The sequence below is a fragment of the Uloborus diversus genome, chromosome 2, assembly GCF_026930045.1.
Source record: "Uloborus diversus isolate 005 chromosome 2, Udiv.v.3.1, whole genome shotgun sequence".
In the NCBI taxonomy this organism is placed as follows: Eukaryota; Metazoa; Arthropoda; class Arachnida; order Araneae; family Uloboridae; genus Uloborus; species Uloborus diversus.
This window is the reverse complement of record NC_072732.1, coordinates 174,247,458-174,274,699: the sequence shown is the minus strand read 5'-3', so window position 1 is coordinate 174,274,699 and position 27,242 is coordinate 174,247,458. Positions and strand designations below refer to the sequence as shown.

The 27,242-nt window shown below is 33.2% G+C and overlaps 1 protein-coding gene across 2 annotated transcripts in view; it reads left to right on the top strand.

Moving 5' to 3' along the window:
• Positions 1-25,111, top strand: part of LOC129216164 (muscle M-line assembly protein unc-89-like) — a 139,451-nt gene extending 114,340 nt beyond the window's left edge. For both annotated transcript variants that reach the window (XM_054850335.1, XM_054850334.1), the window contains exons 28-39: positions 323-503; positions 5,734-5,758; positions 7,088-7,280; positions 10,074-10,340; positions 13,738-13,918; positions 14,792-14,831; positions 15,410-15,479; positions 16,702-16,900; positions 18,646-18,846; positions 19,837-20,036; positions 21,122-21,280; positions 23,594-25,111. In XM_054850335.1, coding sequence (XP_054706310.1) covers positions 323-503; positions 5,734-5,758; positions 7,088-7,280; positions 10,074-10,340; positions 13,738-13,918; positions 14,792-14,831; positions 15,410-15,479; positions 16,702-16,900; positions 18,646-18,846; positions 19,837-20,036; positions 21,122-21,280; positions 23,594-24,964 — 3,087 coding nt within the window. In that variant the 3' untranslated portion in view covers positions 24,965-25,111. The remainder of the gene's footprint in view (positions 1-322; positions 504-5,733; positions 5,759-7,087; positions 7,281-10,073; positions 10,341-13,737; positions 13,919-14,791; positions 14,832-15,409; positions 15,480-16,701; positions 16,901-18,645; positions 18,847-19,836; positions 20,037-21,121; positions 21,281-23,593) is intronic.
• The last annotated feature ends 2,131 nt before the right edge of the window (positions 25,112-27,242 follow it).

Below are 27,242 nucleotides of genomic sequence, written 5' to 3'. Positions count from 1 at the left end.
AAAATGCCCTCAGTACTTATAGCTCACCCTGTATTATAACCAGAGCTGCTTTGTCGAAGTTGGAGTCGGAATCGAACTGATTTTGAGCCAAAAGAGTCGGGATCGGGATTCGAAGGTTTAAAATTCCTTGAGTCGGGATCAGCTATCTACCAGTGATGTCAGAGTAGTACTGATTTTGGGTTATAAGAATCGGAGCTGGGCCAGAGTCAGTCATTTTCCCTTCGAATCTGCAACCCTGATTATAACTCATATTCCTTGGGAAAAAGTTGCATAACATGCTGTTGTGCAATTTATTTTATAATATCTTTGAAAAATGTCGTAGGTCATATGGTACCACAATGGAAAGCCCGTAAAGGAGTCCGACGACTTCCAGTTGCTGTTCGAGGGTGACCGCTGCACGTTGATCATCAAGACTGCTTATCTTGAAGATGCGGGAACCTATAAATGTGTGGCCATTAATTCTGGGGGTGAAGCTTCTAGTATTTGCCAGCTTAAAGTTGAACGTAAGCTTGTCATTTTCTTATTATGGTTTTAAACGTAATCATCAAATTAAATGGAAGGATCACAAAAAACGTGCAGTTATATTAAAACCAAATTTTTATGTACAAGAAATGAGCTTCTAATGCTTATTCTTAAAATAATAAAATTACAACCATGCTTTGGCGAAAGTTTAAGCATCCTAAAAGTAATAAGGATTATATATTCAAAACTCAATGTAAGCGTTCTTTTACGATACAGTATAACCTCTTTAAACCGAACATCTAATAATTCGAACGCTTTCGCGATGCTTGTACACACATTTGAGACTCAGCGGCCAAAAAACGCACTTCGTCTTTTGTTCAAAAAAAAAAAAAAAAAAAAAGTGACTTTTTAAATTTAAGCGTATTGTAATACTATATTGTATGTTTAGTGCTGTAATTTTTTTTTACTGTAATACTGTTTATATTCAATGCATACTATGAATTGAATTAAAAAATTTTACACTGCAAAGCATTTCTCTCTTTTCTGTAGCACACATATGATCCATTTTAGGCCATAGATGTAATATAAACTAGCTTCACAATCAGAAACCGGTTGCATGCGCAATCGAGCCCTTCTAGTAGAAGGGCAAACGTCCGAAAAGCGCATGCGTACTAGGGTGTCCCAAGATATAATGGCAAAAAAAAAAAAAAAAATGTGAAATCGAATACGCATACCCTCCAAATTTTTTCCATTTCACCTCAGAAACATGAGAAAAAAGTTTCATTGCAATAAAATAACGGGAACCCGTGCCGACTTAAGGTCAAAGTTGGACCTGAAATCCCTGTACGGCGACTACAGTGGAAAGATTGCTAGCTGCATAATTCCTTACTACACGCGACATCAATTTATTTAAAGCAGATATTTACAGCAATATTAGACTAAAAGAAACATTACTGCACATATTTTTAATTTAATGTTTGCTTTTTGCAGTCAGGATAGAGCTTCTGCTGCTCTTGAACGCAGCGTAACACAGATTGTTTTTGTTCCTCATCAGCTGTTAGCAAACCATGAAAGTCCTGCATCATTTTCACCGCTCTTTCTAAGCAATGAGACAATCTTTTACACATCAAGGAATGAAATATTATTGACCATACCATAAAAGCTGGATGAATTTTTGTAGAGTAGCTTTTGAGATAATTGGGTCCACATTTTCGTACTTTTATCAAAAAGCACAAATTTTTGTTTTCGTGCTTTGACTGGCAAAATGCATTGAAGCCATGGTTTCACGTATATTGTCACTACAAACAAGCAGACATCAAATAATGCTTCATTTTCCTTCGTATCTAATTTTAGTTGTGAACTAAATAGTAATAGTTTTAGGGAGTAAATCGCTCGAGCCATCCATCGAGCTTTGTGCATGGTTCCCGGTGGTCTTATTTTAAATTCATTTTCTGTATCTCCACCTAAAAATATGATAAGCAGTTCTATCAACTCTTGATAGTCATCCCTGACCGTAATATTAGTAAGTTCAGCACGGTAAAAGTCAAGTAAATTTTTCAAGTTAGGGTACAGTTCGGAACAACTCCACAGCTCCTCCATAGCACTGTATTTTAGTGGGATAGATCAGTTCATATATATGACGGCAGCAAGCAAAGGAAAGCATTTCTCTATCAAATTTTTGCTCAAGAATAGCGTAAGAACCACTTAAAGGATCTGTTCTGGAAGCTGTAGTATCACAACAGAGAGTTTTAACGTTGTCTTCGAGATTCCAATCTAAAACTGCCTTTCAAACAGCCTTTGTTTGTTCTTTTCCTGTGGAACTTTCCAGTTTAGACTCAGCAATGCGTGGTTCCGTCACATCCATATAAAATAACTATAGATAAGCGATCTTCTTTTGATTTTTGAGCACTCAAAGCAGGCGACAGTTTCATATCCCAAGGTAAATTCACAACAGATGGTACCTCGTACTGAAAACCAATTTTTATTCTTTCCTCCTGCTCCTTCCGCTTTTCGGTTCGAATTCTTTGAATTGCAGATTTACCTATGGGAAATTCATCAATGTTACACCCAAGTGCGTCAATAGTAGCTTCAAGAATAAACACATAATCTCGTATACTTGGACACCTGTCCAATGCAGCAATTGACTTTGGAGTAATGAAATCCCTCCTCATTACACATTTACTTGTTCCAGGTTCTGATAATACTTGTTCCATGTTCTGGAATACATGTTCCAGGTTCTGGAATACATGTTCCAGGTTCTGGAATACATGTTCCAGGTTCTGGAATACATGTTCCAGGTTCTGATATATTTGTTCCAGGTTCGAATATACTTGTTCTAGGTACTGATTTATTGTTTCACGGAAATTTTCTGAATAAATATTTTCATTAGAGCTCGAAGAGGAATCTTCTTGTACAGGCTCATACAATTCCGAGGATGTTGAAGTGGAATCGTATTTAATACGCCTCTTTTTTTCCTTGACAACTCAAAGTCGAGCCCTTTCCTCTTTGTCGGCAATTTTTTTATCCACTCCACTTAAAGTGACCACGTCGGCTGGGCTCTCTTTGGAGTTGCAAGAAAATCCCATCTTCTTATATTTTGATTAATCGAAGTGCATCAGCATGTGCAATATTGAAAAATTGTTTAAATTACTCTCAAATTCTTGTTGGCGCTGCCTGAATACTTCTTGCAGTTTCTTTGCATTTTTTTTAAGTCTCTCCAAATTTGATTTAGGTTTTTAAGTTTATTCACACAATTTGGCAACGATTTGGTAAGAATGCGTGCTTTTTCCCAAAAGATGATGCATTCCCGAATAGCGAGATTTGCACTTTCACTGATGGTTAAATTTTACTTCTCGAATGTTATAAAACACCACAGACAGAACTTGTCCGTTAGAGGGAAGTTTGCAAGCCCGTAGTTAGGTGTTTTACAACTCCTATTAATTTTTTTTTTTTTTCAAAATTTGCAATTCCACTGCCATGTTTCATTCCCTATGGAAGGACTATACTGCTCTCGCTGACCGGAATGTATTCGTACTGACATGTTTGACGGTTTGCAAGTTGCTACTGTTAAGCCCCCCCCCCCTCCCCCAACATATGTTTTTCTGTTTTCATTTGTTTTCTGTGCACTATTTACAGCTGTTTTGAGCTTCGCTAAATATCGCGTCGCCAGCGTTCGCTTGCTTATGAATACACGTGCTGTTTACACGTTTAGGCCTTTAGGCGCAAGTCGGCACGGGATACCCTGCTTCAAATTGCATGAAACTTTCATGACAACGGTTTTGATATAAAAGGATAAAAATAAGAGGGTATGCGTTTAAAAAAACGACTTTCATTTTTTTGGGACACCCTAATGCGCACGGCTTAGCGCATGCTTGGAAACAACTTTTGTCATAGCTTGATATGATGTAAACAGTGTTACATCCTCGTAAGCTTTGCTTTTGCCTGTTTAGTTTAAGTTTCGCCTGTTTCTTGTCGACCAGTCACTAGCCGCCACGAAACGCGCCTTGGCCAATCTTGCACTTATAGTTACACTATATTTTGGACACGTTCTAGCTGTTGCTACGTGCAGGACAAATGGAAAGCATAATATGTTCCACAAACCGAATAATCTGATAATCCTAACCCCCACCCCCACACCCGCTGGTCTCAATTGGTTCCAATCGAAAAGGTTCTGCTATACTTTGAAAATTCTCAAAAAAAAAAAAAAAACATTTTGTTTTTTATGCGGAATTAGCTACTCATTATTATTTCTTAATTATTTTTTATAGTTTATGGCTATGAAATTGTACATTTGACTTTGAGTTTGTGTCATTTTCAGTAAATTTAAAATATTTGAAGGCTTATTTCATTAAATGGTTTCAAAAATTAACTACAGTTCGAGTTATCTTGTATAGTAAAATGCTTAATTTTTTCATTGAATTTATTTGAGTACCAAATTGATATTGAAAAGTCATATTAATCACATAATCTTTGACAGTAGCTTTTCGCTACACGTTTTTATTTGAATTTCGCTTAGAAAACATTCAATTATTTGTGCGTTACGAGTTTTTTTCTAATGTAAAACCAGCACTTTAATTACATACAAAGTAAATAGTTACATTCTTTTCTTTCAAAGTGCACTTCATTGCCGCAAGTTCGAAATTTGGCTTTTGATTTTTATATATTTGAAGATAAGAAACCATTATGTTTGTGATAAAACAATGTATCAACTTTCTAAAAACATTTTTTGTACTTAAAAAATAATGTTTTTTACGTGTTTCAGGCGCGATCATTCAGTTACACCCGCAACACGTACAACTCATTATTTTTTAAATGCGAACGTTTTTTTAGAAAGTTGATTTATTGTATTATGATATATAATATCGTTATAAGATTTCGTTTACACGAAATCGCTTACCGTGAAATATCGATGTGCATAAGAAACTGGTTTAGCGTTAGCCTCGTGAGTTAACAATCAATTTATAAAATTTATCGGATTAGATGAATTCTAGTTAGCATGCAATAATAATCGTGGTTTCCGTGAATTAAGCTTTATGAAGGTGCGTAAAAATGTCACATTCATGTAAATGGATTGAGCAATAAATGTGTGACAAAAAATTCGAAAGCTTAAAACATTGAGTGAACATTCTTAAAATAAACTCTTTGAATGCACAATATGAGTTTCATTCAAATTTAAAAAGCTGACAGTACGTATTTATAAAAAGCTTTCTTTGAATGTTCTCAAGATTTGTGAGATGAAGTAGGGTTACTTCCATTTTTTAAACTATAAATCAATATTTTCAGTATTCATTCGAGTTTTAGGGTTGATATAATTTATTATGACATATAGCAGTTCATTGCTAGCATTTAATTAAATAAAATATGCAATATGTAATTGCACAAATGTACAAAAGTACGTACAGGGGTGATCCAATGGGAGTTCATGGAAGCTTGCAAGGATCATGACCTCCCAAAAGTTTCCGTATTCAGCAAATTTTCTCTGACGATTTTGAAAATTTGTCCACATCATTGCAACCGTGTTAGTTCATCATTGTAACGGTTTTCCTACTTTTTTTACATGTTTATAATGATATTTATTGTGTTTTTTCATCAGATGTACGTAGGTTTGCATGCTTTCATTTTATCATTCGGTAAAATTTGGAGTTTCATCCAGAAAATTGAAAAAATAAACCATTTCAAAAATTTAATTTTGGGGCACCCTTGAGTACAGATAATTGTATGTAGAAAAATACGTTTTTCATCACTAAGTGAATTTTTTTATTCTCTTTCCAGCTGTAACAGACACAATCCAAAAAAGGTAAGCTATTTTACTTTTTGTTTTAGCTATTTTGCTATTTTACAGCTCTGTGATAAGGTGTTGTACTTGCTGAAGACATCGTATCATGGAGCTTTCTAAAAATACCCATGTATGTTGTTTTGATAGTGAAAATTGACCGTAGTAGTACAAAACAGATAAAAATTATTAAAAAGTATTGAAAAATTCAAAACATTTTCCAATAATCAATAAATAAATAAACACGTGATAAAACGTAAAAGATAATTAAACAGCGTATGAAATGCACAAGTTTGCAAACAGTTGCAGAATCGTGTTTCAAGGGCACAAGGAGCCCCCTACTTTAATTTAAAAGAAGTGAGCTTATGGATGAAAAGACATCAGAAAGAAGATTTTGGCCTTTACATCCATAGTCAAACTTCTTTTAAGTCAAAGAAGGGCTCTTTGTAGCCCCAAAAATTGTGTCCACATTATTATTATTATTATTTTTGCAAATTTGTTCATTAGTTTAAACGTTGTTTAGTTACCTTATACATTTATAATTATTGAAAACATGGGATTAACTTAGTCTGTCTAAAAAAGTAGCATACGGCGTTCTGATTCAAAACAACATATAATTTTCTTTTAATTTTGAAAGTTGAAAAATTTTATTGAGACATGTTTCGAGTAAAGAGAGCTTGACGATATTTATCGATCTCGAATAGCGTAAACCAAAAGGGTTGAATTGTAGGAGATATCCAGGGTTCTACTCTTAGAAGAAGTATGCCAGTAGATACTAAAGACAGAAGTATTACTAAATTAAGTACCTCTATTACCTAAAATCAGAAGCCTAGAAGGAAAATCCGGCTTCGATCTATAGACACTGGAAACCAACATTACTCGAGTAGTTAGCTAAAAACCACTCGAAATGCTCCAACGCATCATTTATAATTGGAATTTCAAAATCGATCATGTTCACCTTAGTGATGGTTAACATTTGGAGGAACTTTATATTTAAAAAAAAATAAATATATAAAATGGTTTTGTTGTATTGTAGTAAAGGTTAGTCAACAAGATTGAATTTTTGATTGTTTTTTCCTTTTGGGAAAAAGAGCTTCTCAAGAAATCAATCTTTAATAAAAATGAAAGAACTTTATATATTTTGTGATATTTTCTGTGAACAATAAAGTTTGTAATAACCCTAAGGCCATGAATTTTTTTTCTTAACGGAATATATTTAATTATTTGAAAAGCAAAAAAGAAAAAAAGGTATAAAAGCAATTGTGTGTAATTAGTCTTTCTAAAAGTTAATTTTTAACATAAAATAGTTTTCTGATGAGTTTCCTGCTAAACTTTGCGGTTTCTTTTTCTTAGTGAATTTAGTCAAAAGGATATTTTAATCAGCGTGGAACGGCTTGAGCCTCCGAAGTTCTTGAAACTCCTTGAGAGTAGCGTCGTGACAGAAGGAATGGATGTGGTTCTGGAGTGCAAGGTCATTGGAGAACCTGAAGCAGCTCTGTCGTGGCACAAAGATGGGCAACAGATTGAAGATTCCGTCAAGTATAAGGTAAAGTTATAATCTTTTAGTTTATTATTTAAAGTTACAGTCTGTTCAATGTTTCATTTTAAGTGTTCAAACTGTAAATGAACTTCCGGGAACCCTTTTGTTCTGGGAAAACGAGTCAACACTTTTAGTCCCCATTTCTCGACCTCACTAAAGCTTGACTACAAATTGATGGTGGATGACTTAATGCGGAAACATCATTTGTATTATTTGAGATACAGTGGCTCCCAAAAGTCTTCGTACACCTACGACTTTCAACGAAATAGGCCCCAATCCATTGGTTAGAATTAATATTTCGGAATAGGTATTTAATTATAAGATCTATGATCAATTTTTAACAAAACTGCATGAAAGGATTTCAAAAAATATTAAAACTTAATTTTTTAAAAATCAAAAACCGAAAAGGGCCGGAAATTTTATCTCACAAAAGTCTTCGTACACTTTATAAAATGTCTATATGTTATTGAATAATCTAACTTTTGATTAAGTTATTAATTAGTAGAATATCATACAGTATTCATAACACCTTTTAAACGTCTGGGAATATATTTCATTCTTTTTCTTTCTTTTTTTAGCGTAATTTCTGAGTAATTGTTCTACCACACTTCGAGTCTTAGTGTTTCTAGCTCTATTTTCGTTTTAAAGCCCTATTTTCGTAATCTAGCCTCCAGATATCTCTAAATACGTTGCATTAAGTTAAAATCTGGAGATTGAGGGGGTATTTTCTAAACTTTAGGACAATTTTTGAGGCAGTAGACGCAAACGTTGAAAACCGTGTGCTTCTTATCGTTATCTTGATAAAAAAAAAAGTTGTTTCCAATAACCAAATTTTTGGCTAAGAGTTCAAAATTGGTTTTTTAAATATTTAACGGAACAGCATGATTCATTATTTCATCAAAAAATTACAAACTACCAAGTCCTGATGCTGATATGCACCCTCACACTAAAACACCACCACCGTCCTGATTAACTGATTCAACTAAGTTCTTAAGATTAAGTTCCTAATTTTTTTTCTTCTACTTACAGTTATACAACAATTTAACCAAAAATGTTGAGTTAATTTTTATCTGTAAGTAAGACGTTATTCCAAAATGTTTTTAGCTTATTTATCATTGATTTTGCGAAGAAAAGCGTAAGCTTTCTGTTTTTCGCACTACCAAGAAAATTTCTGCGGGAAGAGGTCCCATTTAATCCAGCTAATCAGAGAAATTGGCGAACAATTTTAGGTGAAAATTAAATGTAAAATGTTTCATTTAACTCTGCAGAAACTTTTACAGTACTCAAATGTGTATTTTTCAAAAATTTTTTTAACTTTAAATCTCCGATCACATTTTGTCAACTTTGCCGGTTGACCTTTTCTTACCTTGTTTTCGGTACGATTCCTTTCTTTAAAGCATTTTATTAAGCACTTTACTGTACAAACAAATAAATTAACTAATTTAGAAACATTTCAAACCAATTTACCACTACTGTGGGAAAAAAATTCAAATTTTGAATGGTGTTTGCCGTTTTTTACGAATACCTGCCATTTTACAGTAATAAGCAAAATATTAAAGAATAAATAAACAAAAAATTAAATTCAAATGACTTATAAGGGTCAACACAATGCAAAAATATTAATAAAACGGCATATTATAATTTTAATCACGAATTTATTCGAAAATATTTGAGTGTACGATGACTTTTGTGGCGTGTTATTTCTCTGTTTCTTCGTTTTTTGACCCATTTCAAAAAGAAGATCCGTCAATATTTTGAAAAAAGCAATGGGTTGTATTTAGAGTGACATAGGAATGATGTGGAAAAATATTGGACTTTATTTTCGAATTCAGCTTTGAGTTATTTTGGTTTTACTAAACAATTTCAAAGTGTACGAACACTTTTGGGAGCCACTGTAGGTAGAATCAGGCAGAACGCGCCGAGTAGTAAAAGACGCGATCTTGCTGATCCTTTCTATTACAAAACTAGAAAATCGCCCATCAAAATATGACGGAAAAAAATTTCTTCTACATTTGAACGAAGCCATTGCCTGATTAGTGATATTTTCATAGTCGAAATTCTAACTCTAACTCCAGTGGATTAACCTTAAACTCCGGTAGGTAGCGTTCATTGTTGACCATTTTGTTTAGGAAAATTAACTGACAATTGATGTGTTTTATTTCCGTAAACAGTTGAAATCAAGACCAGATTATTTATCAGTGCAATTTGCAATTATTTTAAAACGTTTGAGGTCAACTGCGCAAAATTAAAATTAAAATAATATACGAATGGCTCGTCGTAGAAATGAATTATTTCCAACTAAATGATTTTACTTGATATTTTTTGCAAATTTTTCTTTAGGGAAAAAAAAGTTTTCAGTTACTTATTGTTATTAGATAGTTATTTTACAAAAAGTGAGTTGCTTCATTCTTACATTAAAAGATTATAACTAAATGCAGGGGCGCCCTGAACTTAAAATTTTTGGGACAGAAATTCTCAATTTATCGGACAGAATTTTTTTTTTTTTTTTTTTGCTGAATGATGATAATTTTTCCGAATAGAACATCAAATTTTGCCGAATCATGGTAATTTTGCCAAATAGAACTCCAAATTTTGCCGAATCGCCCGACAAAGTTTGACGCATAAGAAAATTTTTTTAACTTCACAGTGACCTCTTTTGACCTCCCGGCGGATTGCTGCTGTCTAAATGCGATACCCTTTAAAAAAAAAAAATGCGCAGTTTAAAAATATGGGGGTTCACCACTTTTACAATGTGAACGACACATATATTGAAGCCTTTTTCTTTTCTATTATTTTTAGATTGAAAAAGAGCTATCTGGTATTTCCCGCCTCAAGATTTTCCATGCAGAGCCGAACGACCGGGGAGCTTATTCTGTAAAGGCCCAAAACAAGGTTGGCGAAGCTCAGAGCTTTTGCACGTTATCTGTGATGCCTACCCCACCGAAGTTTGCTCAGCCACCTGCTGAAGTGCCGCCTACATTCTTACAACATGTGGAGAACCAGGTGCTGCCTGTCGGTCAAAGCACGCGCTTTGAGACAATAGTGGAAGGAACACCCACGCCACAGGTGCTGCTTTAGTTTTATATTGCCATCATCATTACCAAAAACTTAACAAATGGGACGCTGCCTATCCTCATTGTCTTCTTATTGTTAGATACTTGGTGAAAAGATTTTCCACACCAATCTCTCTCTTATCTTAATTTTAATGTGTAGTTAAAATTTGTGTAATAGATAAATGTATAAATGTGTACATTTATACAGGGCGGTTATAATTAAACTGATCCTGTTTAGTTTACGTAAAGCTTGTTCTATAAAACGTATGTCATTGAAACTTGGCAATGTAAAACGAGTAAAGTTGACCACCTTTGTAAGTTAATCACTTGTCTTAAGTTGATCGCTTTTTTCAGGTACAGAATTAGTTCTATATTACATAAATCAATCACTATAAGTTGACCACTAAATTACTGCAATACAAGCGGCCAACTAAATATGTTTCAGTGTATTACATTTTATGGAGTATGATAAAAATGAAACTGCATTTAAGAAAATGCATTTAAGCTAGCATTTAAGAAAATGCCTTACCTCCAGGTAATGACTTCTAAAATTTATGATGCAAAGTTGCAGCAGTTGATAGAAAAACCTGTTGCGCAACGGCTAACGATTGAACGCGCTGTACAACATTTTGAACATATCACTAAGACAATTAAATGCGCATTGAAAAAGTTCTGTGACGAAAAAAAAAGAAGAAAAAATTGCTCCAAAATTGTTTTTTTCTTCATACACCCTATTCTCACCTTGTTTTGGAAATTAGTAGTGTGGAAACTACTGTTCTTTAATTGCAAATTTGTTTTCTCCATAGTTCATATGAGGCAGTGAAGAGCAAAGGGATGTAAGTAGCAAAATTAAAAATTTGGAGATAACCAGTACAAAATGTAGAATAAACGCTCCTCTGTCTTGGGGCAAGAGATAGTAATAATAGCCCTGGTAGGTGCTGCTTTATAGCAGGATTTAGAAAAACTTTTCAACGCAATCCTACCTAGGACCGGAACTTTAAACGTGTTTAGCTCAAAACTTGAAAATGTCCATTTACATACCTTTGCTTTTCAGTGCCTCATATGAAATGTGCACCAAGTTCCAATCGATTACGTATGTTAGAACTAAAGCCCTGAATCGTAGAATAAGTAGTGACATGTCCGCCATCTTGGAGCTTAACGATGCTTTCTTCCTATATCTACTATAGTGAAGTAGCGTGTTTTGCTTCTTGATTGTACTTTCAATCCACAGTCAGATGCACCAAAATCAAGAAGCAAAGCGTGCTACTTATACAGATACAGCATGCATACTAAAACAGATACAGGAAGAAAGTGGCCTTTAGCCCCAAGATGGTGGACGTCTCTACTTAAGTTACGATCCAGGGCTTTAGTTAGAACGAGTTCTACGCTGTTCAAAACAGGGTAACTTTAATTATAATCATGTTCGTATTAATTATTTTTGGATCACATGCATACCTATCTGCTTAAATCAAGTTCTAATAATTATTTTACACCTTCGTTTGCTGGATTCATCTATCTAATTATTTGGATGACTTTTCAATAGTTCCCGTTTCGTACGATCCTAAAAAAATAGGATTTAGAAACAAATAAATTATGAAAAACCTCCCAAGTTGACAATAACTCAGGTCAACATAAAAATGCAGATTCATCCTATGTACTTAACACGGAAAATAGTCTTTTTCTTAGGGCTTAACTTTTTCATTTGCACTGAAAAATAATCGAGACACATTTATAAAGTTGCTGCCAATTTTTTATACTTGGGCAAGATCACTTTCCCGAGTTAGCTTTACATTTGTTAAGTAATGGAATTACAATTTAGTACTATGAACTTTTATTACCCTTTATCGGTGTGTAAATTCAATGTCATAATTTTTAACCTCTGTAATTTAATATCTTTTTGCTGATTGCTGCGTAGCATCTTAGTTTATTTAAGCTGTAATTTCTTAGTTTGATAAGGATTCTGTACAAATATTTACATTGAAAACCGTTATCTAGAGTTCATAATTATTTAAAATCGTAATTTAAGCAACATTCTTTTAGTTAACAATGATTAAGATTTCTGTACGACTACTTTTATTAAAAAAAAATTCGCAGAATTTTTAATTATTTAATATCGATTTTTCTCAAACGCTGCAATTTTTTAGTTAAATAAATTATTGATGTGTCTGTACCTACATTAAAAACATAATGTTGCAGGGGCTCTCAAGCTAGGTGCCACGACACCGGTGCCGCAGAGAGAGACGGTAAAAATAATATGTACCGTATTTTCCTGCGTATTATCTGCGAGCGGTCTATAATCCGCAGGTCTCTAAAATCGGCCTGAAGAAAAAAAGCTTCGTATAATCCGCGAATAATACGATGAAAAAAATTATAAAGTTTGAATTAAATATACCATTTGAGCAACTAAACTAAAAACGTGAAAAGGTAATTACTTTGAAGGCATAATTAAAACTAATCTGAAATATAATCGATATTTAATGATTTCTTCATGAAATCAAGATTATAGTACGCTAATTACTTGAAAAACAGAGTCAAGACAAAGGAGCAAACGGTCTTATCTTGCGCAAATGACTTCCTACTTCACTGTAATGTTGATTATTTTACATGGTCTGAATCACGTAAGAGGAACATTCGAGCAACGTAAAATAACCAACATACAGGCAGGCAGCGAGAAGGAACATGCAAGCAATGTAAAATAAACAATATTCAGTAGGCGTACGGTCTCTATCGGTGAATCGGAGCGTTGGTATTTAAAAAAAAAAAAAAAAAAAAAACACACACACACACACACACACACACACAGTTAATCCGCGGCAGCGTATAATCCGCACCTCATAAACTTTGCCTTTTTTAACAGATAATCTGCGGATTATACGCAGGAAAATAAGTAGGACGAGGGAGCTTTAAGAAGTTTCAAATTCTTCACAGAACGCCGCGAATCGGAAAAGTTTGGGAACCCTTGTCATATAGAATTTTTAAACATTTAGCATCGTTTTTATTTATTTATTCATTTATTTTTTTTATTTTAAGGTTTCAACTCTTTTGTGTAGTAATAAATAAGGCTACGCAACTACTACTTATGTTGAAAAACATTTTATGGAATACAAAGTTATAAATATCGTTTTTTTTAACACGCTATTTTTTTTTTTTTTTTTTTTGCCTAATGATTAAAGTTTTTGTATCAATACTTCTTGTATTAAAAAACGTTTTGTAGAATTCATAATTATTTAGCATCGTTTTTTTTTCTTTTGACCACAATTTTTTAGTCAATTTATATCTGAAAGTGGCCACATGCTGAAAATTTTAAAAGCCCATTGTAATAAGCTTCACCCTCCCCGCCCACAGACTTTACTCATTAGAGTCTGACGGCTTTCCTCGATATTATATCATTATCCATCACTATTTAACAGGTTCGATGGAACTTTCTTGGGAAACCCGTGCCGAACGATCATCACCACGAAGTCGGACAAGATGGAAAGAAACATTGGTTGATTCTGAAGAACTTGGAAAAGAAACATTCTGGAAGATATTCGGCGGTAGCTGAAAACAACGCTGGAATTGCAACTACTTCTGCTTTACTTACAATAGAAGGTATCTCTAAATTTTATAATTACTTTTTTCTGAATAAACTAAAATGTTTCGTTGCTTGCATCTCATTTAAGTGTATGTCAGGAGATAAACTGTTGGTTTGAATTTCGTAAAAGTATGACAGAACATTTCACATTTGCCGTCCCAACTTGAGTAGATGATGAACCTAAAAAATGCATGGCAAGTACTTTTAGCAGAATTACACATGAATACGTCAAAAGTTAAGCATGGGAAGAAAACTGTTAATTTCTGGAAGCCAATCTAAACTGGCAACATAAGGACTCCAGAAAAGACCTGTTTTTCAAGCTCTTACTTTAATAGTGATAGAAAAAAGGATCCCCCCCCCCATTCCCCGCTCCCCAATTTTTTATAGTCCACAGTTTTGCCAGATCATGCTGTGGGCACTTTAAAATTCATGAATTTTACTTTGAAAAAGTAGTTCTGTCTCACTTTTCTCGAACCGAGCGCCTTACTCGCCTGGCCCCTATTGCTGTTGTACCTAAAAACCTCTCCCACGGGGTCCCAGAAATTCACTTTAAAAGGCACCTTAGCTAAACATTCGCCATTGGTGTGTGTGTGGGGGGGGGGGGGTGATATTTCCTTCCGTATTAGAGTAAGTGATTTTCTTATCGTAACTTTTGCGAAACTGCGTTGTGCTTAACTTTTGGAAGTTAAAACATTTAAATGCCTTAAGAGCACTTGTTTTGCCATGGCTGAAGCAGAAAACACACAAATTCCCTCTCTTAGAATTTATAGCTCATTGCTCATACAAGGCCTTCTTAGATCGCGGGGTTTCCTACATTAACATTCTGAAGCTTTGGCGATATTTATTTAAAGATTTTTGTCACAAATTAATTTTTATGAATTTCATTTCAGAGCCAGTGGAAATATCAGATTCATATTTCAACGAACAGAGGTGAGTAATCTTTCTTAAATCTTAACAGTTTCATATCAGCATTTCCTCTGTTTTACAGCACTTAAAATCTAGGATTATAGCTATATTGCATCCAAGGGAAAGGTATACTAGATGTAAATAAAGAAATGCGCAACTTAGCCACGTCAATCCCAGTTTGGCTAAAGTGAGAACAAACTGATTACAAGTTGACGGCGAATGCAGATATTGTTGGTTGACTTTTTAATAACAAAAAACTCCTCCGAATTGCCATAATGGCAAGCCTTCTGGCAATTTATTTGTTTACGTCTGGTCTATCTTATCCGTAAGCGCAGCATATAATTTGTTTATAATGAATAAAATACAATGAAGATTCAGCTATAGCTCATGGGCTTTACATGAGCTGCTACTTTGAGTTGTACAGTAAAAATAACAATCATGTTTCATTAACTGTACTCTAGTGTTTGGAGTTTTCTGTTGATGATTCGTTCTGTTTTTAAAATCCTTTTTGGAGGTTGTTGTATATTTAGGGTAATTGTAATCACCAGTGATATTTTTTTATATTTACATGCTGTATTTTTTTTTCCTTTTTTCATATTTAGGGCACAGTCCACGGTTATGACGAAAAAGGAAACAATAATGCAAACAAGTACTATAAGCTCAATGCCAGAGGTAAGTACAAGTAAAAAAATGAAAACAATAATTTTAAAAATATTTAAAGAGTTAGTAAAGAGGGGTTTATCCCATTTCCACCTTTTTCAATTTTACTTGTAGATTGTAGAATAAATCTAATTATTCTGATTCTACGCTAGATCTCGCATCTTCCCTTGGATGATTCTGATCCCAGGGGTGCATACGAGAGGGGAGAGTGTTCATCGTGCAGACTACCTCATTGGAATTTTCGAAGGGATTTATAGATTTTTGATTTCAACGTGCGGAGGCTTCGCTCCTGTGGAATGGATATCCTTGAAAACCTTATTGGGAGGGGGGGGGGAGGGTGTCCCCACAAATATGTTTTCGGTTTTGCCACGGAATTGGAACCACAGTCCGTCCCAACTACAGCACTGCCCCTTCCCTGTATCCGCGCTTGCAGCTAGAGCAATTGCATCTGTTCCGTAAGCTTAAGCCCCAGTTTCTTAGGAACGAAGTCGCCGATCTTCGGCGTCGCTCCTCGCCGTGACACTGAAATCAAAGTCATTGATTCCGGATAAGCCATTCACGTCGATTTAGCTCGGGTGCGCATGCGCAGAAGAATGAAGTTTTCCCCTCGGCGAAGAGAGACGCCGAAGATCGGCGACTTCGCTCCTAGGAAACCAGGGCTTTAGGATCGACATTTGCGTTGCTTTAGGCTATTTCTGTGCGCATTCATAAGGCGGAATTTTCGTATCACACAGGGGTTCCCAAACTTTTTCGATTCGCGGCACTCTTTGAAGATTAAAATTTTTTGCGGCACCCTAGTCTATCTCTATTGTATATAGTATACATTGGTACTGAGCATACTTCGTACAACTCTCGCTTCTTCCCACGGCACCCCAGGGTACCTCTGGTTTAGCAGATTCAATAAAAGAGTATAAGCAGTTGATTACACCAATTGCCTTTGAATCTCTACTAACTACCACTGCTTTTTTTCATTCTCTTAACATTTCGTTTGCTTTTATGACGCATTTTTAAAAATTTGTTTGTCAATTGAAGAACAAACTAATATAATAAGTGATTTTTCTCGAAATAATTATGAAATTTCGATGTTTGGATGGAGCAATTTAGAAGTAATTGGGCTTTGCATTGTGTGTTTATTTAACTTACTCAAGAACAATGATAAATAAATCTAAATGTAGTGTTTAAATAAAGAAAAGTATTTGTAAAATGTAAACACCATTTCTAAATGTATTTCTAGGTGACGGACATAGATTTTCAGCCACCAGAATTTCCTTCTTTTTCATCTCTTCAAAGTCAGGAACTCGTCATGCGCGAAGAGTCTTCTTTCAATCAGCAACTACCAACTACACCGAGCACCCCTCCGAAATTTGTTAAGCCAGTTTCCACAGCTGTTGTCACTGAAGGAGAAAAATTACTTTTAGAGGCTCAATACGATGGTAAGAATGGCGTATTATTTTCTTTGCGTTTTTCGGCATGACTTGATGTTTAAAACTTTTACGACAAAATATTCTTGTTACTTCAATAACATTTTTTTAATACAGTATAAATTCCGAAATCCAAAACCCCGTAATCTGAACGTCCACTAGTCCGAGATGATTTGAATCCTGCATGATGGAATGGTCTTGAAACAAATTCGAGACTTGGCAAGAAAAAACTTTATCATGAGTTTAGAAGCAAATAAACGAGTGTTTTGTATTTAATAAATTTTGGCTAATTAGTAAATAGTACACTGTAGTACAATACTGTTCTGTGTTGTATGTTTATCGACACATTTTTTTTTCTACTGTGATACTGTCATATTCAATGTAATGATAATATTTATAAAACTTTTATAAATGATAATATTTATATAAGTTTTATAAATATTATCTTACGCAGCAAAACTTTTTTCTCTTTTATGTAATACTAGCGGTACTCGCACGGCTTTGCCCGTAGTAGAATATTAAAAGGTCATTTGATTTACCTGTATATTTTCAGTGGACGTCTACTATGCGCTATAAGTTTTTTTTTTTTTTTTTAAGATCTTTTTATATTTTGGCAGATTTGAAAACTTAGTATGTAGTTTAACAGAAACCAGCAAAAGCCTAAGAAATATTTTAAAAGAGGAAGAAAGTTTTTCCCTTTGCTTAAAACGTAAAATAAGACATTTTTCGAAAAATAAACACAGTAAAAAGATCGTTGTAATAGCAATATTTCAAGAATTCATGATTCCATAAACAGTAAGAAAATAAATGCAGACGACTTTTTCTTAACAGTTTAAATATTTCAATTTAAATCCTTTTCAATAAAAGAAAAGCATTGAACGCCAAAATAAGCACGTTTAAAAAAAAAAAAAACGAAACAGTAATCAATAATGAGAGTAAAAGACATAATACAATTTTACACAACACACAATTTGACACAACATGCAATTTTAATTTACTTTTATCTTTATTTTCGATTTTATTCTCGAGCTTAATGATTTAGAATCGTTTGGCTTGCTGAAGATAAGCCTTAGATGTTGGTTTTCTCTAAACAATTCCTACATCTATCTTAATGCTCGTAGAAACTTGAAAAAAAACCCTCATCTTAAGCCGAAAATTCCAAGCTTTCAAATGACCTAAAACTTAAAATGTGAATAAAATGTTTCTTCCTCATTTTATCAAATTTATGTGAAAAATGGGCATAAAATTGGAACAGAAAAAGAACAAAATCCAATTTTCGAAAAATTGCTTCGAGCTGCTCACCCCTATGCTACGAACTAATTTTGTGCGAAACTTCATAAAAATAGGCCGAACGGTCTAGGCATTATGCCCGTACCAGATATCCGGACATCCAGTGACACAAACTTTCAGCTTTACTATTAGTAAAGACTAATTATATATTTTTGCCCCTGTGCCACTACAATACAACCTAGTTTATTCAGGCTAATTATATCCAAAGGAAATCTGGATAAACTAAAATCCGGATTTTCCGGCTAGCAAGCAAAACACATTCTAAAATAAGCAGACTTATCTTTTATTGCAGCAAGAAACAATTAATAAATTACTGAAAAATATATCGGGAAGGGGCATACCAATAAAATACAAGAATGTGTTAGAAGTGAATTTTTTTTTTTCAGACGATGGATTTATTTTTATTTGTGGTTAACACAAAAGTTTTTATATCATTGTAAAGCGTTTGTAATCTCAATGTTTTTCAGGTGTTCCAGAGCCAACTATTCAGTGGTTTAAAGATGGTGTAGAGTTAAGAAACAAGTCAGGTGTTTTGATATCAAAAACCGGAGGAAATAGTACGTCGCTTTTCGTATTGACAAGTTCCGAATCCGACAGCGGTCGGTATTCTTGCGTTGCTTCAAATGAAGCTGGAAAGGCGACGAGTGTAGCTGATGTACGAATAAAACGTAAGTGTTTTTCTGATTAATCATGTTTATACCAACTCGTTATGATTAATATTAACAATTACATTACATTTTTCCAAATTTATTAATCATGTTTTTTATCAACCTCTTCAGTTGTTGATGTGATGTGCTTAACATGTATGTTACATATGTTATAATAATGTTCGTAATTTAGTGAAAAATAACGCATTTTAAACTACATTTTTACATCAGTTGCATTTGTACCGCAAGCTTTAGATCTTTGAAATAAGATTGACATGAATAGTTTGATTTAAAAATAAAAAAAGAGTAAATGATTTTACGTGAGCTTACACCAATAAAACTACCCTATAAAATCAGCCGAAGTAGAGGAGAAATTTGACATTCCTGATTGCTTGGTACATTTTACTGACTCGAAACTACATTAAACATTGATAGAAGCCAATGTATTAAGTAAGTCTTAATCTTTTGTATAACATAGCTTTTTTAAACGCATATTCATTAAAACTTTATTTTTTTTACTTCTAAGGTTTCATTTTACCTTTTTTGAAAAAAGGTGCTCTTTGGGTAGTGCCATAAAATCTAGTGACATATTTTTGCATTTTGAAAAATATTTTAAGCAACATAAAAAGCATATCGCCGCTTCTGAGAAACAGTTGGACATCTAATCCCAGGAATAACAGTAAGATATCCTACTGTTGCTTTGAGGCGACGGTTAGTAAAAGTGACCTCTTTGTTTACATGCATATTGTGTTTTTTTAACTTCTTCAAAGAATTGTGTTGCAGCGTATACAGTACTAAACACTGCGTAAGATTTGTAATTTAACGTCATTTATAATTTCTAATCAACATGAAAACACATCCATTAAAAGCAGTAAAATGATTGCTTTCAAATATAGTTTTAGTATTTTGTAAAGTTACTGTGCAATTTATATTAATGAAATAGTTTCTTGTATTTTATAAATTTAATTGAATATTTGTACAGCAAGCTAATTTCATTTAAATTTCTAACAGCTTATCGAGAGGCACCAAAGTTCAAGCGTAAACTGCAAGCATCCATTGTACCATCAGGCAGCAGAGTGACATTGGAAGTAGAAGTGACCGGTGTACCACAACCCGAAGTTAAGTGGCTGAGGAATGGAAACCAACTTCAAGATAGTCCGTATTTCCGTGTGTCTTCCAGCGGCAATATTCATACATTGCTTATTAGTGAGGTAGGGGTTTCTTTAAGACTTAGATCTCATGGAGTGTAAGACAGTTGGTTTCTAAATGCATGCTGGTATTGCATTTTGTAATGTTATATTGTTTTTCAGAATAGATAAATTGTTCGAGCTGTTATTTTTTTATATTACAACGTACTTATAACCAGTTTTTTTTTCTTTGTAATACCCTTTAAAGCAGTGAAAACGGTATGAAATTTGATGCAATTATTTATCAGTGTGCTTAAAATTTAATAGGATTTCTTTCATTAAAATCACTCTTAAATGAACATTTTAGAACAAATGCAAAATAAAAACATAGTGATAAATGCAGTAGGTAGTAACCGGTTGCACTGGTAGGTTGATTTGATGACATCACGGTGAGTGTCTATAGGATGATTTCATCAACCGGTAACTCTATTAGAACGTTCCTGGTTAATCACCGGTTACTCTATTCGAACATACCCAATGTCTTCTCATCAAAAGTTTCAAAATTTTGCATATGTTTCTGGCTTTTTATATTTTTATGCGTTATTTTCATTGTGCTGCTTGCAATTTTTTTTTAAATGTTTGTACGTTTATACAAGTAGTACGTGATATCCTGACCAAAACCTTACTAACGATTAGATGTTCACGAGAAATATACACTTGCAAAATTTTCTTGTACAACTAATGAAACCGTGATCGGTAATTTTTGTTCATTACCCGTATTACGTTTGAAATGAACACCAACTATATCACTTTTCATAATACTATTGTGTGTAAAATAAGAAAAAATGACGTTAAATTGCATAAAACTGCATATTACTGCTGACACGTATTTCAGGGTTACAAGAAACCCTTTTTTTCAGTGCAAGTAAGTGAACTTTGCATTGAAAAAGAGGGTCCTTGTTTCCCCAAAACACGGGTCTGCATTAATCTGTAATTGTTTTTTCAATTTAAGGTTGTTATTTCGTGTTTTTTTTTTCTTCAAGTATAAAGGTATTTATTCAGCTAGTGTGAGTTTTTCAGTGTTGCATCTAATTCCTTTTTTTGCCATCAACATTAAAACTAATACGAACGAAAAGTAATTACGAAAGTAACGTGGTTTTCTTTTCCAGGTTTTCCCGGAAGATTCTGGAAGCTATACGGTAGTGGCGTCGAATGTTGCGGGTGAAGCTAGGAGCCTTGCTGATTTAGTAGTTGAAGAAGAAAAAAGTCCCGACGAAGAAAAACATATTTCATATCAGGAATTTTCGTCTATACAGCAAAAAAGAGAAGTAAGCGCACTTTTGTGTTTGAAACCAAAATGCCTCAATTTTCTGATTTTTAAAAGAGTGTTTTTATTATTATTTTTAGAGTTAGCTTCCTTCAAAAATTCATAATGTCTCATTATAAGAACTTTTTACTATTATTATTATTATATTATTATTATTATTTTTTTGAAATTGACACACCTTTAAAAATGTGTTTGACTGTTATTCCACTTTCTAACAAAACCGGAAGACGTTTTACTGTTGTATTATTTACCGTATTACCCTGCATTATCCGGCGTGCCACAAAATTCGTGGGTCACCAAATTTTCAATAACATTTGCCTGGTCCTTTCCGGTACGCTGGAAAAATAGAGATTAGGAAAAAATTAGGAAGTATGAAAAATATATGTTCAGCTTAAAAATGAATATAAGTTACAGTTACAGTTATTACATATCTTATTAGTATCACGTTATTATTATTATTAAATCCATTAATAATTACCTACCATAAATAACAAGCACATATTTTATGCAATACACACATTTTTTTTTGAAAGAAGGTTACTTTCGAGTTTTATTTATTTTTTCCTTGCAGTGGTTTGTTTTCTGATTGGAACTGAATGGGGAAATTTACTTTTGTTTTGTTTCAAAATAAACCTCAAATTATACGACATGCCGGAAAATTCGAATTTTCTGGCATGCTGGCCAACTTCACGTTTTTCCGGCATGCCGGATAATGCGGGGTAGTACGGTATCTTAAATATGCGTTTTTACAAAGTTAATAATGATTTAAAAATATTTTTAATTAATTTTCAATTCTTGTTGTAGTTTGAACGTTCTTCTGCCTATGCATTAGTCATCTAAAATTCAGTCACACCATCTAAATAAGAAAAACTAGTCCGGATTATAAAAAAAAAAATCGTAGGAACTGCTGGTATCTAAGCAGTTTAGCAAAAAAGGAAAAGTTAATGTTGCGAAATACTCGTGTTACGTTAATTTTAATTAATATAGACTTGAGTTGCGATTTCTGTAAATTAACACTTCTTTTAGAGAAATACAGTTGCATTTTTAAGTTATTTTTATGACTAAAAGACTAACATACAATAAATGAGGTGCTTTTTGTAACTGTGATATATTAATTAATTTGTCCAAATCAAACTTGGGTGTTTTCTTTGGAGCTTAAAATGTTATTGCGGTTAAATGACTTTGAGTTCAATTGAATTATTGCCTCAAATGTCATTAGAGTAGTCTTGGCTTAGAAAAGGCCATTTCAGTTTTATGTTTATCAATATATGCAAGAATGTAGTCTAGTTTTGCGTTCTATTTCGGGTTTTTTTCCCCGCTGCGATTTTTTGTGATTATCAGAAAAGTAGGTAAAGAAAAAGCATATGAATAAAATACACTTAGCAAAACGCTTTTTGTGTGCATTTAAAATTCTGTTAATTTGGGAATGCATTTTTTTTTCTCTTATAGCTTGATCATCACAGATCAATAAATACTAATTTACTTTACAACTTAATTTACAACTTTTAATTATAATGTTCGTGACTAATGTAAGTTAAAATTCTATGTTGCATCGTTTTTATTTTGTTTGGTTTTATTCTTTTTTATAATTTTTTTATCCAGGATAATAGCTAAATAGCATTCAGCTGTATCCAAAAGACGCATGCAGTAGATGTAATAAATACAAGTAGTAAAGAAAAAGATAATTCCCATACATGTTTTAGCAACAAAAAAACTTCATATTTCTCACTAAAAAAAGTTTGGTAATTGCAACATGGTTCAGGACTCTTTGAGTTGGTCTGTTCATTACATTATTCTCAAGTAAAACATTTTAGATTATTTCTTTCAAATTTTAATTGTTTTTGAAAAGCAGTTTTTTTTTCGATAAAAATCAAATCTTTTTTTCAGGAGTAAATACAGGGTAATTTTGTTGTTCTTGGCTATTAAATAAATTAAAACTAAATAGAAAGAGTAATGACAAAGAGGTTAATGTAAGCACTTTGCAATGGTCGTCCTATTTCTGAACTAAAACAAATGCAAAGATTGTGTATCATTTCCAACTTTTATTTCCCATGGTCGATCATATTGCGCGACAGTCTGCTATGTATGCATGTGCATCTAATATTTTTTAAATCATATTACATTTAAAATAGTGTGAAATAAATACTCTTTTTAAGGGCTGAAAAGAAACAAAATGGTGCTCCTTAATACTTCTCTGGCTTAATTTTTTGAAAACACTTTATTAAATAACCGCCAAATATTTAAAAAATAAATTTACTTAACTAATTTTCAGAACGTGTTCTCGTGTAATGACTCTTGATTCTTTGTTTTTCAGATGTTTACCAAAATATCTCTAAACCAGGGATCAAAGCTTGAACCTTATCAAATAGCTCCTGAGAAAGTAACAGCCATAGAACAAGTTCCAATGAAAACACCATCACCTCCTCCTATACCAGCAGTGTCAGCCAAGGTATGGACTCAACCGAAACCAGAACCTATCTCATCTGTGATTACCGAAGCTCAAGAGCCTATCCTTGTTCCAGATGTTATCGAAGAACTATTTCCTGCACAGACTGAGATGGTACCTGTTGTTTCCGAAATTTCCATTCCTGAGCAACTTCCAACTGAAACGATATTTGGAAATGCTCCTGGGGTATCTTCGATGTCCGAGAGTTTTGTTAAGCAATCCATCATGAAATTTTCTCAGCCAGACTTAAATAAAATATCTCAAACGGCAGAAAAAAGCATAAAAATCGCGTCACAAAGCCAAACGTTTCAACCAGTGCTTCAGAACGGCTTCGATTCCGAAATGAAAACGACCGAGTCATTCTCGAGTGTGAAACAGAACACATTTATATCGGAATCTAAATCCTTTTCCTCGTCAACCTCTATGTCTACTCAAAAAACTGCTTACGTTCCTACGCCTTCTAAATTTGTTCCTAAACCAGTAGAGTACGTGCAAAAACAAGAAGAGCCAGAAACGAAATTTGCTCCTGTTTGGAAACCGCCAACGGAAACCAAGCAAATGTGGCGAAAAGTACAACCCCCTGACATCAATTTATCTCCCCAAAAAACCTTTGAATCTAAGTCTTCATCAACAGAGTCACCGCTATGTGTCACTGCTAGCACGATCACAGAAAGAACTATGGAAACTAAATCTTCATCAACCGATGCTCCATTATGTGTTACTGCTAGTACAGAAACCGAAAAGATGGTTGAAACAAAATCTTCATCCACAGATGCCCCACCAGTTTTTACTGCTAGCACAGGTATCCAGAACACGATAGAAACTAAGTCTTCAGCCACGGAAACCCCACCATGTGCAACGGACAGCAAACTCGTAGAAACTGATTCTAAGATAGTTTCTAGCACTTCTTGTCAGACGGCGTTAGGACCATCTTCTTTTTATTCTACCGAATCATCTACTACTACTCGGACTTCGTACTCAAAAGAAGAAATTTCAATCACGAAAAAATATGAAACGGTTGTTGAGCATGCGTCAGATAAGTTGTCTTCTTCACCAGTGGAAATTGTTTCTAAAATTGTTCCCAAACCTATAATAAAGAAAGAACCTCATGATGGCCCAAAACCGAAAAAAGAAGTTGTTATTGAAGAAGAACCTGTAGTTGGAGCCGAAGTTAAGCCACCTCATTTTTCTAAGGTGAGGGGTGCAGAATCTTTACGGAAGATTTTCACAGAATATTAGTAGTAGTTGTCCTAGACCAGTGGTTGCCAACCGGAGTTTTTATTTTTGTTTGCTAGGTTTTTATTGATGTTGAATTTAAAGGTAAAAATTTTCACGTCGCTTTGTTTTTCTTTTTTCTTTTTTTCCCAAAATAAAAATTATTGTATGTAGTTCTTTATATTTTTTTGTGTCTGAAGCACATTATTCTATTTCAATAAATTTTGTAACTGCATCAAAAGTATATAGAATGATCAAGCCCCGCTGTTAGTTGAATCGTTAAATTTATAAACCATCCAAAAAAAAGGGAATGTTTTCAAAAAGAAGCATAAGGTCACACATATTGTAACTTTTATTAGCAAATTTTTCTGATTAGAACGTATGTTAAAATTTAGACATTACTTGTCTTTTAAAACTATTTACTTTATCTATTATATTATTTTTTAAATATCTATGATATGCATTTATGCATGAAAATTCACGCAAAAAGAATCAAATATAGATTGTTTCGTTTTTGTAAAAAGAATGTCTAAGTGCTTCACTTTGAATGATTCATTATATGAATTATTACAGTCAAAGACTTCATCTTTTACAGTTTTTTTTTTCTGCTCTTTAAAAACTTCGTGAGGGAAAGTGTAATTTGATTAGTTCGCAGCGTAAAATAAAGATAGCTATCTCAAACTGTTGAAAATTTTTTGTGTTCTTAGAAATATAAAGCAAGGCGAAATTAGCTTTCATGCATGATTTCATTTTTAAGTTTTAAATTTTAAAAAATGCATCTGCAAATAGATCCATTTGTAGAGGGCCTGTGTCATTCGTTACACTTTCAATCGTCAAAAGAGTCACATTTTTTGTTTTACATTTACTAAATGAAATTATCAAATAGACTTTCCTGGACAGTTTTTTTTTATATTTATCTTTACCTATTGCGGAAAGAACCAACTGAATCAAAGTCGACACGATTTTGGTAATAAATGAGATAATAATTTTTAATAAAGCACAAGTGTCAAACATATTACTGACATGTGTTTTGGAGTCGCAAGGACTCTTTTTATGAATGCATCAAAATTGTGATCTTCGAAATCTAAGAACTCTGTTTAAATCGGACTTCTTACATCACGAAGCTCATAATTGTTTGTTTCAATAAAGAGATCCCTTGTTACAACAAAACGCTTGTCTGCAAAATATTTCCAACGTATGCTTTAAATAAAAATTATAGCTTAAAAAAAAATTTTTTTTTCGTCTTCTGTTTCTGCATAAAAGTAAGAGTTCAACTACATAGGTCATGTACTCAAAATTAGACAATGTGTGTAATGCGGAAGTGTTTTTTGATGATATGCTAGGTTTGTAGTTTATTGTTAGTACTGCATTTTTAATTTTGTTTAGGAGAATAATGAAAGCTAAATAATCCACTTATTTACTGACAAAACAAAAGGTGTCTGTAATAAATACTTTTATTGATCACACGTTTAAGAAAATAAATACACTGTGAGACATAAGAAGTATTGTACAAAGTAGTAAACATGTTTCCGTTCAAATGCTTCTCGCTGTCCAGCTGTTTTATTTTCACAAAAATGAAAAAAGGAAGAGTTGCGCCCGAAATCTTCACAAACTCAGAGAGAAAATCTGCAAAGTGAAATACAATATTTTATTTTTTTCATTGTGACAAAATAAATGCATAAGGTTTTTTATAAATCAAAAATATTTTTTTGTAAAGATAAACTGTATATCTATTAACTATATTTTTAACTATACGTTGAATTTTTAATTTGAACTTCATTCAAAATTTAAATATTCTTAATTGAAACAAAATGGACAGTTGAGTTGATTGTAAGTCAGTATCCATTTCTCGTTTTTTCCACCAAAGACTACGTCACTTCACTGAGTTTTAATATTAAACTACAGCAGAAAAGTAAATTTATGCAATGTAATATTTTTAATCAGTATAATTTCAACCCTAAGCTGTGACAGCTTCTGTAAGCAGCCAGTGAACTTCTAAGACTCAAATTCAAAGCGAATTCGCAAAGTTAAAACTTGTTTTTGCATCAACAATATTTAGAATTTGCAACTTTTTTCCGAGTATACCATACCGATTGTTATTCTGGAATTGTTAAACTGGAAATTTCAGTTTATGTAATAAATTAAGTTCGGAACGACTTTTTATGTTTATTAGTTGAATGGCTCTTTGAAAGTAGCACTTTCTTAGAGGTTACTTTTTGAGAACCAAGTAAAGAAAAATGATAAAATGATTTAAAATTTTGTCGAGAACTAAATTTTGAGTCTCCGCTAGTTATGAATAAAA